Raw genomic sequence first — 16,540 nt, 5'->3', positions numbered from 1 at the left:
ATAGGTATTTATGACGACAAAAGATGAGGGGAAAAGCCCTTTTAAATTCTGTACTATTCCTATTTATATGCCCACTTGCAGCACATAAGATTGTCCATTTGTCTGCACCCTTGCTAACAATCAGTATTGCGATTATATAAAAAATGTTCACCTGCTAGGGGGACATGAACATTTCTGAGTACCTGGTTTTCTGAAGGCAGTCAAAGCACGCCAGATGGACCTGTACCGATTATAGCAAGGTTTCGGAGATAAACTGTTAAATGCAAAGCAACACCTAAGATAGAATTAGTTTCTGTGGGAAAGAGCAGATACAAGGAAAAAAACCTTGTCAAGTGTGGTTCTTTGTATCTAAGGGGAACTTTTACTTCTAAGACCATTTTTGTAACGGTGGAAGTTCTTATCAGCCCAAGTTACTGTGTGATGCTTTCATTAGGTGACTGACGTTGGCAGAAGATGCCTGGGGCGGGGGGAGCTCAGTAAGTGCTGAGGGGGCATGCACCGTGTGCATGTGTGTGTGTGTGTGAGTGACACAGAGCGAGAGGGAGGACAGGCTGCCAGTGTGGAGGGCTGGCCCCACATCTCCCCACACTACCTACCTCAGAAGAGACCAGAATACATCAGGGGCACTCCAAGAACGCTCTGCCCCTCCCCGGGCCTGTTACCCCATCTGTAAAATAAAGGCAGGGCCAGATCCTGCCTAAGGCAATCCCCCCAGGCTCCAACAGAGGGTGTGCTCTGACTACTTTTCTTGGCTGCTTTGAGAGAAACAAGTTGCCCTAGTGTTTTGTCTTCTCGGCAAAAAACACCACAACAAAAAACAAACTCGAGTCCCAGAAGGGGTTCCTTCTACAGGTCACAGAAGTTTTACTTCTGCACTCTCCCTCTTGGGAAATGGCTCAAAGCTTCAGAACAGGGGACTGACCTGCTGCAGTAACAGGAATAACATTTCTGACAATTCTAACAGTAATAATAAAGATGACAGTTACCAAGTCATTCCAGGCTTTCTGGTCCTCACTTACTACATTGCCACAGTAGACCTCTCAGGTCAGTGAGGTGAGTTTACAACCATGACTCAGAAAGGTCTTGGGTGGACCCATCTGGCTCCTAGGCCCAGGCTCATCCTCCGTGTTACCCTACTGCTGCCGAGGGCAGGGGACAGACCCTGGGCAGTCCACACCATCTCCCCCAGCCCTGTCTCAGCTCTCTTCCAACTAGAATGTCGGCTCCATGAGAAGAGGGATTTCACCATGCCAGACCAAAAGGCCTAATCCGGGCAGCTGAGCCAACATGCTCTGGCTGCTCCCAGTGCCTGGCAAAGACTATGTGATCAATAAATATTCCTCAAATTTCTGCCTACCTATCTTCCCTCCATCTCTCTTTCCCTATCTGTGGGGATGATAAAGTGACTCGTTAGGACTGCTGGGAAAGGACTCTGTCCGCTGTAGACTGCTGTGGCGTTCTTGTCTGGTATCTCTAGGATCTGACACTGTGGGATGGAGTTACAAGCCTCACCTAAAAGGCCAGCTTCCCGCTGGAATAGACACCCTGGGGCTTTGGGTCCTGCCCTTGCCTTACAAGCTGCCCTCTACAGGGAGCTGACCCTCCTGGCTCAGAGAGGGAAGCGTGCCAAGCGCAAAGCCCAAACCTGGAAAACACCAATGCAGCCAACGTGCTCCAGCTGCCCCTGCCCCATCCTCATCCTCTTGGGGAAGAGGCATTTCAAAGCGATTTTAGGGTGTAGCCAGGGGAGCCCCCTGAGCTGCAGCACAAGCACACAACTTCACTTTTCCTCGACATTTCAATTCTTGCTCTCTGTATTTTTTTTTAAGATTTTATTTTTTTATTTGAGAGAGAGAGAGAGAGCACACGAGAGGGAAGAGGGTCAGAGCGAGAAGCAGACTCCCTGCCGAGCAGGGAGTCCGATGCGGGACTCGATCCTGGGACTCCAGGATCATGACCTGAGCCGAAGGCAGTCACTTAACCAACTGAGCCACCCAGGCGCCCCTCTTGCTCTCTGTTCTTTAAAGTCAACAGCAACAGGGAAATGAATCTTTAGAGTTGAAAACTGCGTCAGAAAATGGTTATTATCAGACTGCTAATGAGAGTGTAAACTGCCAGAGCCTCTCTGGGGAGTGATCTGCTCAGATGCATCAAGAAGCCTCAACTTGGGGCGCCTGGGTGGCTCAGTTGGTTAAGCGACTGCCTTCGGCTCAGTTCATGATCCTGGAGTCCCTGAATCGAGTCCCGCATCGGGCTCCCTGCTCGGCAGGGAGCCTGCTTCTGCCTCTGACCCTCCCCCCTCTCATGTGCTCTCTCTTTCTCATTCTCTCTGTCTCAAATAAATAAATAAAATCTTAAAAAAAAAAAAAAAAAAGAAGCCTCAACTTTTTTCATATCCTTGAGCAACTAAGCTCATAATTTTTTTTTTTAAGATTTTATTTGAGAGAGGGGGAGAAAGAGAGCACACGAGAGAGCACAAGCAGGGGGAGCAGCAGAGGGAGAGAGAGAGAGAGAGAGAGAGAAGCAGGCTCCCTGCTGAGCAGGCAGGGAGCCCGATTTGGGGCTCAATCCTAGAACCCTGGGATCATCAGTGACCTGAGCCAAAGGCAGATGCTTAACCGACTGAGCCACCCAAGGCACCCCTCATAATAACTGATTCTAAGAGAAGAGTCCAAGTTGTGCATGAAGATAAATGTACAAAGATATTATGGTATTATAATAGTCAAAAACTAAGACACCAAAATGAGCTTGTATATGGACAACAGAGAAATATATACATATTTCACCAATTTATAGCCAAATGAAATACACTTCAGGCCTTAAAATGTTTGTGTATTTTTGAGAGAGAGAACACAGGCAGGTGGAGGGGCTGAGGGAGAGGGAGAGGGATAATCTGAAGCAGGCTCCCTGATGCTGAGTGTGGAGCCTGACTTGGGGCTCGATCCTGAGAGATCATGACCCAAAATCAAGAGTCAGACACTTGGGGCGCCTGGGTGGCTCAGTTGGTTAAGCGACTGCCTTCGGCTCAGGTCATGATCCTGGAGTCCCTGGATTGAGTCCCGCATCGGGCTCCCTGCTCGGCAGGGAGTCTGCTTCTCCCTCTGACCCTCCCCCCTCTCATGTGCTCTCCCTCATTCTCAAATAAATAAATTAAAAAAAAAAAAAAGTCAGACACTTAACTGACTGAGCCACCTGGGTGCCCCATGTTTGTGAATATTTTTAAAAGACACAGGAAAATGTTCACAATTGTTAAATGAAAAAAATCTCAATGATACCATCACATATTTAAATTACAATTTAAATTTTTTTTGTATTCTTCATAGTGAAAACATTCACTTTATTTTTAAATTATTTCATTTTTGAATATGTGTGCATGTATATAAAACTCAAAAAGGACATGCACCAAAAAGAATAAAATCCTTAGGAATAACCAAGGAAGTGAAAGACCTGTACTCTGAAAATTACAGAATGTTAATGAAAGAAACTGAAGATGACACAAACAAATGGAAAGATATTCCATGATCATGGATTGGAAGAATTAATATTATTAAAATGTCCACGCTACCAAAGCAATCTAGAGATTCAATGTAATGCCTATCAAAATACCAACAGCATTTTTCACAGAACTGTAAGAAATAATACTAAAATTTATATGGAACCAACAAAAGACCCCAAATAGCCAAAGCAATCTTGAGAAAGAAGAACAAAGTGGGAGGTATCACATTTCAAGACAGATGACAAAGCTGTCATATCAGAACAGTGTGGTACTGGCACAAAACACACACACAGATCAACGGAACAGAACAGAGAGCCCAGAAATAAACCCATGCTTATACGGTCAATCTATGATAAAGGAGGCGAGAATATACAATGGGGAAAAGACAATCTCTTAATAAACTGTGCTGGGAAAACTGGGCTACTTTCTTACACAATATACCAAAATAAACTCAAGATGGATTAAAGACCTAAATGTGTTACCTAAAACCATGAGACTCCTAGAAGAAAGCAGGCAGTAATCTCTTTGACATTGGCCATAAGTGACATTTTTCTAGGCGTGTCTCTTAAGGCAAGTGAAACAAAAAAACTATTGGGACTACATCAAAATAAAAAGCTTTTGCACAGAGAAGGAAACCATCAACAAAATGAAAAGGTAAACCTACTGAATGGGAGAAGATATTTGCAAATGATGTATCTGATAAGGGATTAACATCCAAAATATATAAAGACTTTATACAGCCCAACATAAAAAAAAAAAAAAAACCCACAAATAATCTGATTAAAATGGACAGAGGACCTGAAAAGACATTTTTCCAAAAGACATACAGATGAAAAGATGCTGAAATACAAATCAAAACCACAATGAAATGTCACCTTACACCTGTCAGAAGGCTAGAATAAAAAATACAAGAAATAACAAGTATTGATGAGGATGTAGAGAAAAAGGAACCTTTATGCACTGTTGGTGGGTATATAAATTGGTACAGCCACTGTGGAAAACGGTTATGGGGGTTCCTCAAAAATTTAGAAATAGAATTACCATATGACCCAGCAATTCCACTACTACCCAAAGAAAATGAAAACACTAATTTGAAAAAATGTATGTACCCCTATGTTTATTGCAGCATTATTCCTTTTTAAAGATATTATTTATTCATTTGAGAGAGAGAGTGAGAGAGCGAGCATGAGCAGGTGGAAAGTGCGAGCGTGAGCAGGGTTAAGTGCAGAGGGAGAGAGAGAAGCAGACTCCCTACTGAGCAGGAATCCCAATGCAGGGCTCCATCCCAGGACCCAGGATCACGACCTGAGCTGAAGGTAGACACTTAACTGACTGAGCCACCTAGGCACCTTGTTTATTGCAGCATTATTTACAACAGCCAAGATATGGAAGCAACCCAAGTGTCCATGCATAGATGAATGGATAAAAATGTATATGTACACAATGGAATTACTTCATCATAAAAAAGGAGATCTTGGTATTTAAGACAACATGCATGGACCTAGAGTGTATCACACTAAGTGAAATAAGAGAGGAAAAGATAAATACCATATGATATCACTCATATGTAGAATCTGAAAAATAAGTGAATAAACAAACCAAAAGCAGAAACAGACCTGTAAATACCGAGGACAAACTGGTGGTTAGAGGGGAGGGGGGAAGGGAGATGGGCACAATGGGTGAAGGGAGTGGGAGGTACGTGCTTCCAGCTACAGAATGAGTAAGTCATGGGTATAAAAGGCACAGTGTAGGGAACATAGTCAATGATACCGTAACAGCACTGCAGTGAACACAGTGTAAGGTATAAACTTGTCAAATCACTACCTCATACAGATGAAACTAAGGTAACATTGTATGTCAACTATACTTCAGAAAAGAGAGAGAGAGAATGAAGGAATGAGCCTACAAAAGGAAACAGAGCTAGAAAGAGGGGCTGCTACTAGTCCAGTGCTTTTGCATGCATTGCAACTATAGGTTCATTCCTCTCTCATTTGCCCGGACTTTTTTTTTTTTTTTTTACGATTTTATTTATTTATTTGACAGAGAGACAGAGAGCAGAAGTAGGCAGAGCGGCAGGCAAAGGGAGAGGGAGAAGGAGGCTCTCGCTGAGCAGAGAGCCTGACAAGGGGCTCGATCCCAGGACCTTGGGATCACGACCTGAGCCGAAGGCAGCCGCTCAACCAACTGAGCCACCCAGGCGCCCCTGCCCGGATTTTAATGTCCACAGAGGCAGTCACTTCAGAAAGAGGCTGGTAACAATGTAGAGGCAAGAAGTTCACTAGAAAAACTGGTATATAGGTGACTTTAAAGGTCCAGAGGTAGAGATCGAAATGAGACAAGCAAAACTTTATATTATATTGTTAAACAATTATTTCTGCCTCAAACATGTATAATATTTAAAGATACACACGTTAAATTCCACATCAAGAAAATAATAAGACCCAATACGCTGTCCTCCAAAATCATGTCTTACCGTGTGAAGACAAAGGCTTACTGGTTTCATCTTTCATTTAAATTTCTTGAATATAGTTTTAAATTCAAATTAACATTAAGTTCAGATTTCAGACTGAAAAATCAGTACCATGGAAAGAGATTTTTAAATGCAAGTAATACACATGTGAAAATACTTTGAAAAGTGTAACATGTAACATAAAGCTTAATAATTAAAAGAAACCTCAAACTTCAGAAGGTACAAAAGGAAAAGGCATAAGCACTCAGAGGCCTCCTTGGACTCAGACACCCTCCCCAGGGCAAGCACTTCCTCTGTCCTTCCAGAGAGACTGTATGCAATATATATATATATGTATGTGTGTATTCCCTCCCCCACGCTTTCCTTTTTATTTCAAACAGAGAGTTGTTTTTGATCTTGCTTTTTTCGTTTAAGAATATATCCTGGAAGTAATTCCAGATCACCCTGACGCCACAGCACTGATTACATCAAAACCCAAGAAACAAACCCAAAATCCTTTATAGCTAAAACTTTTTTTTTCATTGACTGTATGGTATACTGTTGTCTCACTATTGTAGACTGATTATTTCCCTCTTTTTTTTTTAAATATTTTTTTTCAGATTTTATTTATTTACTTGTCAGAGAGAGAATGCACAAGCAGAGGGAGTGGTTCTGGATCACACTCAGAAATATCTTCCCCACTCTGAGATTAGTAAAGAATTCTCCCTTATTTATTTCTTACACTTTCATGGCTTTATTTTTCACATTTAAGTCTTTGATTTATCTGGAATTTATTTACTATAAGGTATGAGCTAGACATCTACCTTATTTTTCTACTTACCTCAAAACCATTTATGGAATAATCAAACTGAAGGGGATCCCAGAGTTCATCTTGAGAAGCTTCTCATTAATAGCTGAGGAAACTGAGGCCCAGAAAGAAAAGGTGAGTTGCCCAAAGTTCTTGCATCTAGAGGTCCTAACTCTTGGTCCAGAGCTCTTTCTCCTACACTACTCTGCCCCCTTGGGAGCCCCAGTGACATTACAAATCTCCAAGGGGGGTGTGTGGTGTGGTAGGAGGCATCTAGTATAAACATGCCACCCAGAGCTCCTATTCACTAGCTTGGAGACCTTGGATGACTCCCCTCACCTCTCTGGACTCACTTCTTCCTCAGCAGTGTGGGGGTAACAGTAACACCCTGCTGGTCAGGGGGCTGTTGTGAAGACTGAAAGAGACGCTGGGTGTAAAGAGTCTGATAAGGTATGTGGAATGTAAGAGGCATGCAATTAAGAAGTCACTAGTATGGCCTGTTTTCATTGGGTATCTTATCAGCAGAACTGTTTTCTTGACATTTTAATTCAACTCCTTTGTTTTTACTCTATGTTTAATGGTGCATAGAAGGCCCACAACTTATACTTCCTTCTTTTGTTCTTTACAGTGCCGAAGGGAACGTGCGGCCCTGGTTGGTGTGTATCCTGCTACATCTGAAAGGCCTTGCACATGGCTGAAGCTCAGTGAATATTTGATGAATGAGTAAATAATAGAAGATGTTCCAGATTCCAGGGCAGAAAGAGCAAAGGATGTGCGGCCCTGCATCAAAACAGTGGCCAAAGTTCTAGCTCAGTCTCCATGCTGAAGGGTGATCCCCACCTCCCTTCCTCTCTCCCAGCTTCCTTTTCCTCCATCTGAACATAACAAAGGGTGAAATATGCTCTCTACAGCTCTTCTAGTCCTAACATTTTTCTTTCTTCCTTCCTTCCTCCCTCTCATTCATTCATTCATCATTTACTGAGCTCCTTCTATATGCCAGGCACTGTGCCAGTCCCAGGAAGGGGTATGCACTGGAGACTAAAAAGACATTTACAATCTGGTAAGAGAAAAAGGCACTGAACAGGTAAATGATCATCACAGATAAGTGATAAGTGCAAAGGAAGAAGAGAACAGGTTCTCTCCCTTCAGTTTCTAACACCTCCCCCCAGCTCTGTAAACAGAAGAGGCCCTGGGCTCTGCCAAGAGCTACATGGTCTGTTCCAAGACTGCAGCTATTAGTCCTCATTGCTCAGGCAGATTCCAGTACAACTCTAAATTGTTTTCCAAATATACCAGAAAGGTCATTTCCTGTTTTTTTTTTTTTTCTTTTTCAAAAATTAAATATTTGCAGAGACCATACAAAAAGAAAGCAAACCCTTTTGCAAAGGACACAGGGCACAGAGTGAGACTTGGTCCCGCGGGAGAGGCTTCCTCAGGGGTGGAGAAAATGCTCTCAAAGGCCTCTCTGAGGGAAGAAAGGGCTGTGGAAACCTGATGGAAATACCAGGGCCTACCTAGCTGGCATTCCTCAAATTCTAAGGGAAGTGGCTTTTCCCTCTGATGGGCAGCCAGAACCAGAGAGGCCCTGAGGCAAGCAGGAAAGTCAGGGCCCCAAACTGAGCACCTCCCAGAACCTGAGAAGGGGCAGGGCAGCTGATTCTAACCACATGAGGCCTGCACCAAGGGGCGGACTGGCACCAAGCTCTATCTAGTGCCTCAGGGGCATACCCAGAGTCGAGTCACCAGAGAGGAGTCTCCTGCCAGGGCAATGCCTGATGCCCAAAGAGTAGCCTCCAGGGAGGCTTCATTTGGAGGCAGTCAGGCAGGGCTTTGGCCTCTGCACCCGGAGGACCAAAGCCATGCGGCCCCAGGGGCAGATGGTGGAGACACAGGCTTCAGGAGGCCACTCCCCCCCTCCACCCCCCCCCCCGGGAGGAGGAAAGGGCAGGGTGATGAGTCACACAAAGTCCTCATCGACCTCCTGGTTGTCAGTCCTTATGGACATCCTTTTTCTCAGATGTCCACCACACCCCAGGGGCCTCCCCTAACATCTTGGGCCATGTCACAACCCCTTCCACACAGGTGCCTCCTCTGTTGGGGACTTTGGTGTTATAGGCCCCCTAGGCCTGGGATCAGGACCAGGCTTGGGTCCTTCTCTCTCTCTGTTTGTCCCTGGAAGTTCTTAACCCTTTCCCCCTTAATAGTATGTGTTGATGACTCCCCATATAGCCCGCGGCCTCTCTCCAGAGCTCTAGATTCGCCAACCTGACTGCCTCCTTCACATTTCAAACTTCACATGTCAAGTCACAAGCCTGCTCCCTTTAGCCTTCCCCAGCTCAGTGAAGGCACCATCTGTCCAGACTGCTCAAGCTGGAAACTTGAAATCATGCTGGACTCCTCCTCGTCCTCCACTCATATATGAATTCCTCACCAGGTCCCATCATTTCCACTTGCAAAGCTCAGCGTGGATCTGCCCTCCTTCCCCCTCCATGGTCACCACCTGGTCTCCGTCATGCCTCACCTGCACCCCTGGTGGAGCCTCCTCATTGCATCCCTGTTCTGCCCTTGCCCTTGGCCCAAGGTCTATCAATTTTCTGTATGAGCAGCCAGGGTGATATCGGACACTGCATATCAGACATTGGGTCATTCCCCTGCTTCATTCAACCTTTGATGCTTTTCTATTCTACATCTGGCAAAATCCAAACTCATCCCACCAGCCCCTGAAGTCCTGCATTGATCTAACCCTGCCTTCCTCTGTGACCTTTCTTCTCATTCCCGCTATCTTTTGGCCCATTTACTCGTTAACTCCTCAAACTAACTATATTCTTCCCAACCTCAGGGCCTTCACAAGACTGTTTTCTCTGCCTGGAACACTGTTACTCTCTTTACAGAGCCTTGTACCTGGATTCCTGGCCCTGCTTTTCAAATTTTCCTTATCTAGGACTCTGACCAGAGGGTCCTACAGGGCATGCAGCCTCCAGAGCCCCTCTGCCCACCACTTCTGCAGGTCGGGAAGGCCTGGGGCTGAGCCACCTGGAGTCTTGTGTAGTGTGGTGGACACGACAGGGGCTAAGGAGTCACCAGCTTCTTTTTTAAAGATTTTATTTATTTATTTTGAGAGAGAGAGTGAGTGAGAGAGAGAGAGCATGAGCAAAGGGGAGGGGCAGAGGGAAAGGGAGAAGCCGACTCCCCGCAGAGCAGGAAGCCTGATGCGGGATTCGATCCCAGGACCCTGGGATCATGACCAGAGCCGAAGGCAGACGCTTAACCAACTGAGCCGCCCTGGTGCCCCCCAGCTTCTGCCCCTATAGCTGAGCAACTCACCTGACCACAGATTCCTCTTCTGGAAGATGCGGATATGACAACTGCCTCGAAAGGTGGCTGTGGGGAATAGTCAGAGCCAGCATTTACAGAGTCCTTCCTGCATGCCAGACTGTGTGCATCTTACAGGCATTATCTCACTTAATTTTATAGCAGCTCTATCAGGTGGAAAGTGTTCTTAATCCTGTTCTGTGGAAGAGAAAGCTGAGGTGCAGAGAGGTTAAGGAGCTTCCCCAAAGTCATACTCCCCGAGTATGGGGTGGGATCGAGCCCGTGCTATTCAGCTAGGAAGCACAGAAATGAATCAGTACCTGCTGGCACGCAATAAGCGTTTGCTAAGCGTGGTCCATCCCCTTTCCTCCCCTGTCTCCAACCTCACAGTAAGGCATTTCTGAAGGAAGGGCAAGAAAGGCATGAAGTCCCAAGAAAATATTCTACAGTGCTGGCTGAAACATATACCCACACGTACTTTCCCCACACTTGAGCAAAATTCTATCTAGAATTTTCAGCTGGAGGTAAAAATCTTCAGAATCTTTTCAGTGATGCTAGGTTGATTCTCTGAATTCTGCCACCAAATTCTATCTTTTGCTATCTAACTTTACAGCAATGGAAAAATAATTACTTGGGGATACAAAGTTTAAAACTCTCACTCTCTCAGCAGCCACATCTCTCCCCGGGGCAGGGCAGTGTTAGTACTGCATGGAGGACTGGGGAGTGAGACAGTGATACAAACTCCTCAATGCGTGAACATCTGTGCTTCTGTAGAGGTCTCTGGAAAGAGGGAGAATAGTCTAGCTGCATTACCGCTTGGGGACCAGGCACACTGGGTGTCCCTGGGCCTTCTGCTCGTTACACACTATCTAAACTTGCTGAGGGCTTGGCTAAAGCGGTTCCCAGGGACTGGCAGTCCCCGGCATGCGGTGGAGGGAGGGCAGGAACGGAAAGTGCGATCACTTCCGTGCAGGCCAGCCAAAGGTCCAGAGGGTGGCCTGTACCCCAGCTCTGCTGGGCACCTCTGGGCAAGGTTCTTCCCCCTGAGACCCTGGGGGTCTCAAATGTGGAATGAAGTGAGTAAGCCGGGGTCTTTGTGGTGGTTTTGAAACATGTCTATAAATGCTTGGGCGTTGCTCCTATTAAGAGGGGGGCCTAATTTGCATCCTTTGAATGATGTGGCCTTAGTGACTTGCTCCTAACTAATGGGATGCAACAGGAACGATGCTGTGTGACTCCCAAGATAGGGTTAGGGGAGGAGACACAGCCTCCAGCAGGCTCTCTTGGGACACTCTTGTCTTCGGAGCTTTGAGCTGCATGTAAGGAATCTGAGGCTGCCACGCTTTGAGGAAGCCCAAACCAGCCCAATGAAGTGCCCACATGGAGAGGCCCTGCTAGGGTGTGGAGAGAGATGCAGCCAGCAGCCTCCGCCTGCGATGGCCCCTAGCTGTTCCAGCACCAGCCACCATCTGACTGCAAGTGCATGAGAGATCCAAGCCACAAGTGCCCAGCCAAGCTGTTCCCCAATTTCTGACCCACAGAAATCATGAGAGAGAAGAAATTGTTACTGTTACTTGAAACTACTAAGCCCTGGGGCTGCAGCGTTATCCAGCCATGCATAGCCAGAGTGCTCTCTACCATGCTACCTCTCCAGGCCTTCCACAAGCCTATAAAAGGCATTTCCTAAATCCACTGTGGAGAATGAAAAGCAGCGAGATATTATCTCTACAATACTTAGTATCTCTATAATTTATCCATCTATTCGTTCAACAAAATTTTACTCATCGCTCAGTCTATACCAGGCTTGGGACTAGATGCCACAGACGAAGGAACGGTTAAGACATCACTGTGTCCTTAAGGGAAGTCCATGGTCTAGTTGGGGAGATCGACTCACGCCCCGATATTTGTAACCAGTGTGGGGGGCATACACCAGAATTACCAGGATCGCTGGGAGACCATTTCAAGCTGTGGCCCTTGCCGCCCACAGGGATTCTAGTAACACCAGGTGGGGACACGGGGCGGGTGCCTCTGCTGCTGCCGGGAGGGTGTTGGAGCCCACACAGGTGAGGAGAGAGAAAAGAGTTTAGGGACCACTTCTGTATAGAAATCTTTAAAAACTTCAAGAATCTTTAAAGAGCTTGGTAGTTAAGAGCTGTAACGAAAGGATGTATAAGGCAGAGTGGGGGCTAATAAAATTAAAATGGTTACCATTTATGGGGTGAATACACTGTGCATCAGGACATGGTAAGAGGTGCTTTCCATACATCCTCTGAGTTACTTCACAGTAGCCCTGTGTAATTAGATCCCTTTTACACATTGCTGGGATGTCCTGGAGATTCCCACCCAGGACCGGCTGGCTTCTAGGCCTCAAAGGCGGTACCTCTCTGGCTCAGGGAGGCAGAGGATATGAGAGCCCCCCTAGGAACAGGTGAGGTGAAGGGGCTGACGTGGCAGGGGGCTGCCAAGGAGAGGAAAGGGAGGTTTCTCCTTTGTCTTCATTTACACTTACCTCTACCTACTCACCTGACCTGTTCGAGTTCTACTCTAGCACTGAGAATCACAGAATGCTCCCTCATTCCTTCAGTCATTCATTCAACACTTACTAAGTGCATACTCTTTCCAGCAATGGTCCTGAAAGCATTTTAGAGGCACAGCATTATCTAACCGTCACAATGGAGAGACCATGACTCACAGAGGTGGCATGAGTCACCTAAGACCCCCAACCAGTTAGTGAGTGAATCAGGACTTGAAACCGTAGTTCCTCATTCCCAATTCAGTGCACGTCCTTTAGGATGGTGCATTCTGGGGACGGCTTTGTCTTGATGTGGATGATACTGCATCTGTCTCATCCCCATCAGAGAACTCCCTGCCCCTCTGGCTTCTCTCAACACAAATGGCTATCCCTGCCTGGGTGAAACAAGGCCACACACTGTAATAATGGGGATGAGGAGCTTTCAGAGCACAGATTTACTGAGCACCTACCACCGCACCTGCTGCAGAGTGCCCAATAAATGTTTTCTAAAAGAAAGAGTGAATAAATGAATGAATCAGGAGACATAATACAATGGAGCTGCTAACATGAAAAAGCTCAAGAGAGCATGCAATTGGACATCCTCCGAGGGCCTGGCAAGATCCTGTGCATACTGTCTCCTGAATTTCAAAGAGTGACAGGCATCTACATGAGCAGCCTTCACACCGACAACTACAGCAAGGCAGAGAGAGAAACCACACCCGGGATTCAGATGACAGAAAAAAAGATCCTGTGCTGAGTTACCACTGGTTCTGACACCAGCGGAGAAGTGTGGCCCCACGAAGCCATTGTTTTAAGCTGCTAACCGAGAAGAGGCTACTTGACAGGCAGTGTTGACAAATGGAAAGGACTCAGAAAAAACTTGTTTCTTGGGACGCCTGGGTGGCTCAGTCGGTTAAGTGGCTGCCTTCGGCTTAGGTCATGATCCAGGGTCCTGGGATCGAGTCCCACATCGGGCTCCTTGCTCGGCGGGGAGCCTGCTTCTCCCTCTGCCTGCCTCTCCCCCTGCTTGTGTTCTGTCTCTCTGACAAATAAATAAATAAAATCTTTAAAAAAAAAAAAAAAACTTGTTTCTTGCTTATGTCAACCCCCAATTCGGGCATATCAAAGACACGCTTGTAGCTTCTTAGCCAATAAAGCCATTTATAAAATACGTTAGAGTCAGATTTCATTTGTCTAATTATCTTTCAGGGAATGACTCACTCCAGATCACCAAGATTCCCACACTGTTACTTTTGTAAGTATTAAAACCTCATCTGGAGACAGAAAGTAGATCAGTGGTTGCCTAGGACTGGGGAGGGATGGCGGGTTGGGAAGGTGATGGGTAATGAAAATGTTCTAAAATTAATTATGGTGAAAGACACACAACTCTATAAATATACTGAAGGTCACATGGAATTGTACACTTTAAATGGGTGAATTGTATGGTTATGAGTTACATCTCAATAAAGCTGTAAAAAAAAAAAACCTTTATCTGAATTTAATGGATAGAAATTCTTCTCATATAATGCAACGCTCTCACTATTACAGTATACAGGGCAGTTTGCCCTACACTAAATGACCCCGTTTTTGCTGTTTACTTTAGTTTTTCTGTCGACGTCCTTTACTTTCACCATAAAGCTTGGTGATTAAGCTCATGGGCATGGGTCAGGTATCACTTACTGACTTACTGGCTCTGTGATCTCTGGTGAGTGACTAGATCTCTCTGTGCTTCTGTTTCTCCATTTGTAAAATAGCAGTAGCAACCTCACTGGAGGGCTGTGGGAGTTAGAGGAGATGATATGGATAAAGCATTGATTGCTGTTCCTGGCAGTGGGGAGCCAGACTGAATTTCAGCCATCAACACTATTCTCACTACTGTCAGTACAGCTGCCTGGAGGGACTAGGACTCAGAAATCAGAAAGCCCGCCCAGAGTGTTCAATATACCTGCTGTGTTCAATGAGATGAAACAGGGGCTGCAAGTGCAATTTCAGGATTGGACTTTGGGACATCCCATGGGAAGGCTCTCAGCGTCAGTGATACCAGGTAATTTGTCCCAGTTCACCCTCAAACAGAAAAACCCAGAGGCCTGGTGAGGTCTCTCAAGATCCTGGATCTGGGAGGCCAGTGCCCAGGGGGACACAGTGGTCTACAACATTTTAGGCTTTCTCTAGACCAATGGTTCTTAAAATTCAGAGGTCACAGATACCTTTGAGAATCTGAGCAAAGCGATGGACACTTGGCCCAGAAAAGTATATTTATATATACTGTACCCATAAGTACAGGGGAAATCCTGAATCCCAGAAGCTACCCATAACCCCCTGGCTAAAAACCCCAGCTCTAGACTTCCTATAACCCCAGCATCCTCAAGGTTCAGTGGCTGTGAGCCCCAGTACTCCCACAGCAGCTGGAACAGAGGTCTTCTGAAGGCTTGCCCTCCTAAACTGGCCGTAGCCAGATACTCAGTCTTGGGAGCTGACTGCCGCATCTTAGTCACTGCAAACAGCTGCATCCAGGGGGTTCCTAGGGGCACTGAGTCAGAGCAGGACACAAGCCTGGTAGATCGGGAAGCTACTGTAGGGCAAGGCCCAGAAGCCCTGCTGATAAGCATCTGGGGAGTTCCAGCCCTAGGGCAGCGGCCAGATAGACTCTCACTCTGCCAGCAACAGAGAAAAGGAATCTTAGGTGCTGGAGGCAAGCTAGGACATGAGAAGAAATTCAAAGGAGATGGAAATCCCCCAAGCTCCCGGGACTACTAGGCCTTGGACTAAGAAACAGAGGCTGGAGATTCTGCTCTAACTGCAGGGAGACAGAGCCGAAAGAGGGTGGGCAGGTTGTGGGGAGGGGAGGGGGCTGAACCATGGATCAGAGGCTGTTAAAAATGATTGACTGATGCCAGAAATGTTTAAATATGAACACTGACCCAGTGGCCATACTTCCAAGCAGGCAATTCATGTTTCATGAACTGCGATTTTCGTCCAACTGGAAGGGACCCGCACCATCTCTCCTCATCAGACCTGTGGGCTGTGCTTGCTTCTCCAGGCTGGGTTTTGCTTGCTTTTGCTCCTCTATCACAGTATTAAAATTCCCATAATGTGCCCTAGACTTTATGAAAATAGCTCTGCCACAACTGGTGGACAGGGAAGTTGGCATCATGCCTAAATTTGCTAATAACTTCTGTATACGATTCCATCAGCATAAGTGGATGGCTGAAGAAACCCATTCTCTTTGGAGCTGCTAGAAGTACATTGTTTTTCTGATGCTATAAAGAAACGGTCTGTAAAACTGCAGTGTGATATTGAATAGCTTCCGTAAAGGGCCATCCTGCTTTTTCTTCATGGGACCAAAATTCCTTTCTAATTTCACTCAGAACCTATTTCTTTTATTTGTTCAAACAGAAAGAAAGGTTACGAACACTTGGGTTACTATGGTAGAGTGGTATGAGCATTGTGACTACCCACCTGGTTTAGTTTCTTTTTCCTACTTGCATCTCTTCAGATTTTCCACTGTTGACTAATCAGTGTGGAGATTCTAAGGGACCAGAAGAAAAACAAAAATTAGAGCCAGACACACTCTAGGGTTGTAAACTAAAACAATCTTTTGGGAAGACAAGCATATCTAGTAACATGTTAAATGTGCATATCCTTTGGGTCAGCCAAGTATCTAGGAATCTATGCTATAGGTATGTTCCAATAACTAAAAGGATGTTCAGTAAACATATTGTGTAATAGCCAAAAAAAAAAAAAAAAAAAAAAAAAAGGAAGAAACAAGTTAAATGTCTGAAATAGGAAGAGTTAAGTTACAGTGTACCAATACGGTGAGAAACTAGGCGGCTATTACAAAGAATGAGAAAGATTTTGTTGTACTGACAAGGAAAAATGTGAATGCTCTGTTGTTAAAAAGTGCATCATTTTTAATAAAAATATGAACATGACTGTTTATTCTTAGAAAAGTTCAGCATTTGT

General features: G+C 45.6%; 1 protein-coding gene across 5 annotated transcripts in view; it reads right to left on the bottom strand.

Annotated features, from left to right (window-relative positions):
* Positions 1 to 16,540, bottom strand: part of PKIG (cAMP-dependent protein kinase inhibitor gamma) — a 34,072-nt gene that overhangs the window by 6,169 nt on the left and 11,363 nt on the right. For 2 of the 5 annotated variants that reach the window (XM_035006378.1, XM_035006377.1), the window contains 4 exons: positions 16,037 to 16,106; positions 12,575 to 12,696; positions 12,274 to 12,355; positions 10,078 to 10,134 (listed from right to left, as the gene is read on the bottom strand). In XM_035006378.1, coding sequence (XP_034862269.1) covers positions 10,078 to 10,134; positions 12,274 to 12,331 — 115 coding nt within the window. In that variant the 5' untranslated portion in view covers positions 12,332 to 12,355; positions 12,575 to 12,696; positions 16,037 to 16,106. Of the gene's footprint in view, positions 1 to 6,786; positions 6,869 to 10,077; positions 10,135 to 12,273; positions 12,356 to 12,574; positions 12,697 to 16,036; positions 16,107 to 16,540 lie in introns of all 5 variants that reach the window. The other 3 variants (XM_035006379.1, XM_035006381.1, XM_035006382.1) reach the window with 3 other exon arrangements.

Source organism: Mirounga leonina, unplaced genomic scaffold (genome assembly GCF_011800145.1).
Source record: "Mirounga leonina isolate KUSES-001 unplaced genomic scaffold, KU_Mleo_1.0 Mir_150, whole genome shotgun sequence".
Classification (NCBI taxonomy): domain Eukaryota; kingdom Metazoa; phylum Chordata; class Mammalia; order Carnivora; family Phocidae; genus Mirounga; species Mirounga leonina.
This window is presented reverse-complemented; position numbering and strand designations above follow the sequence as displayed.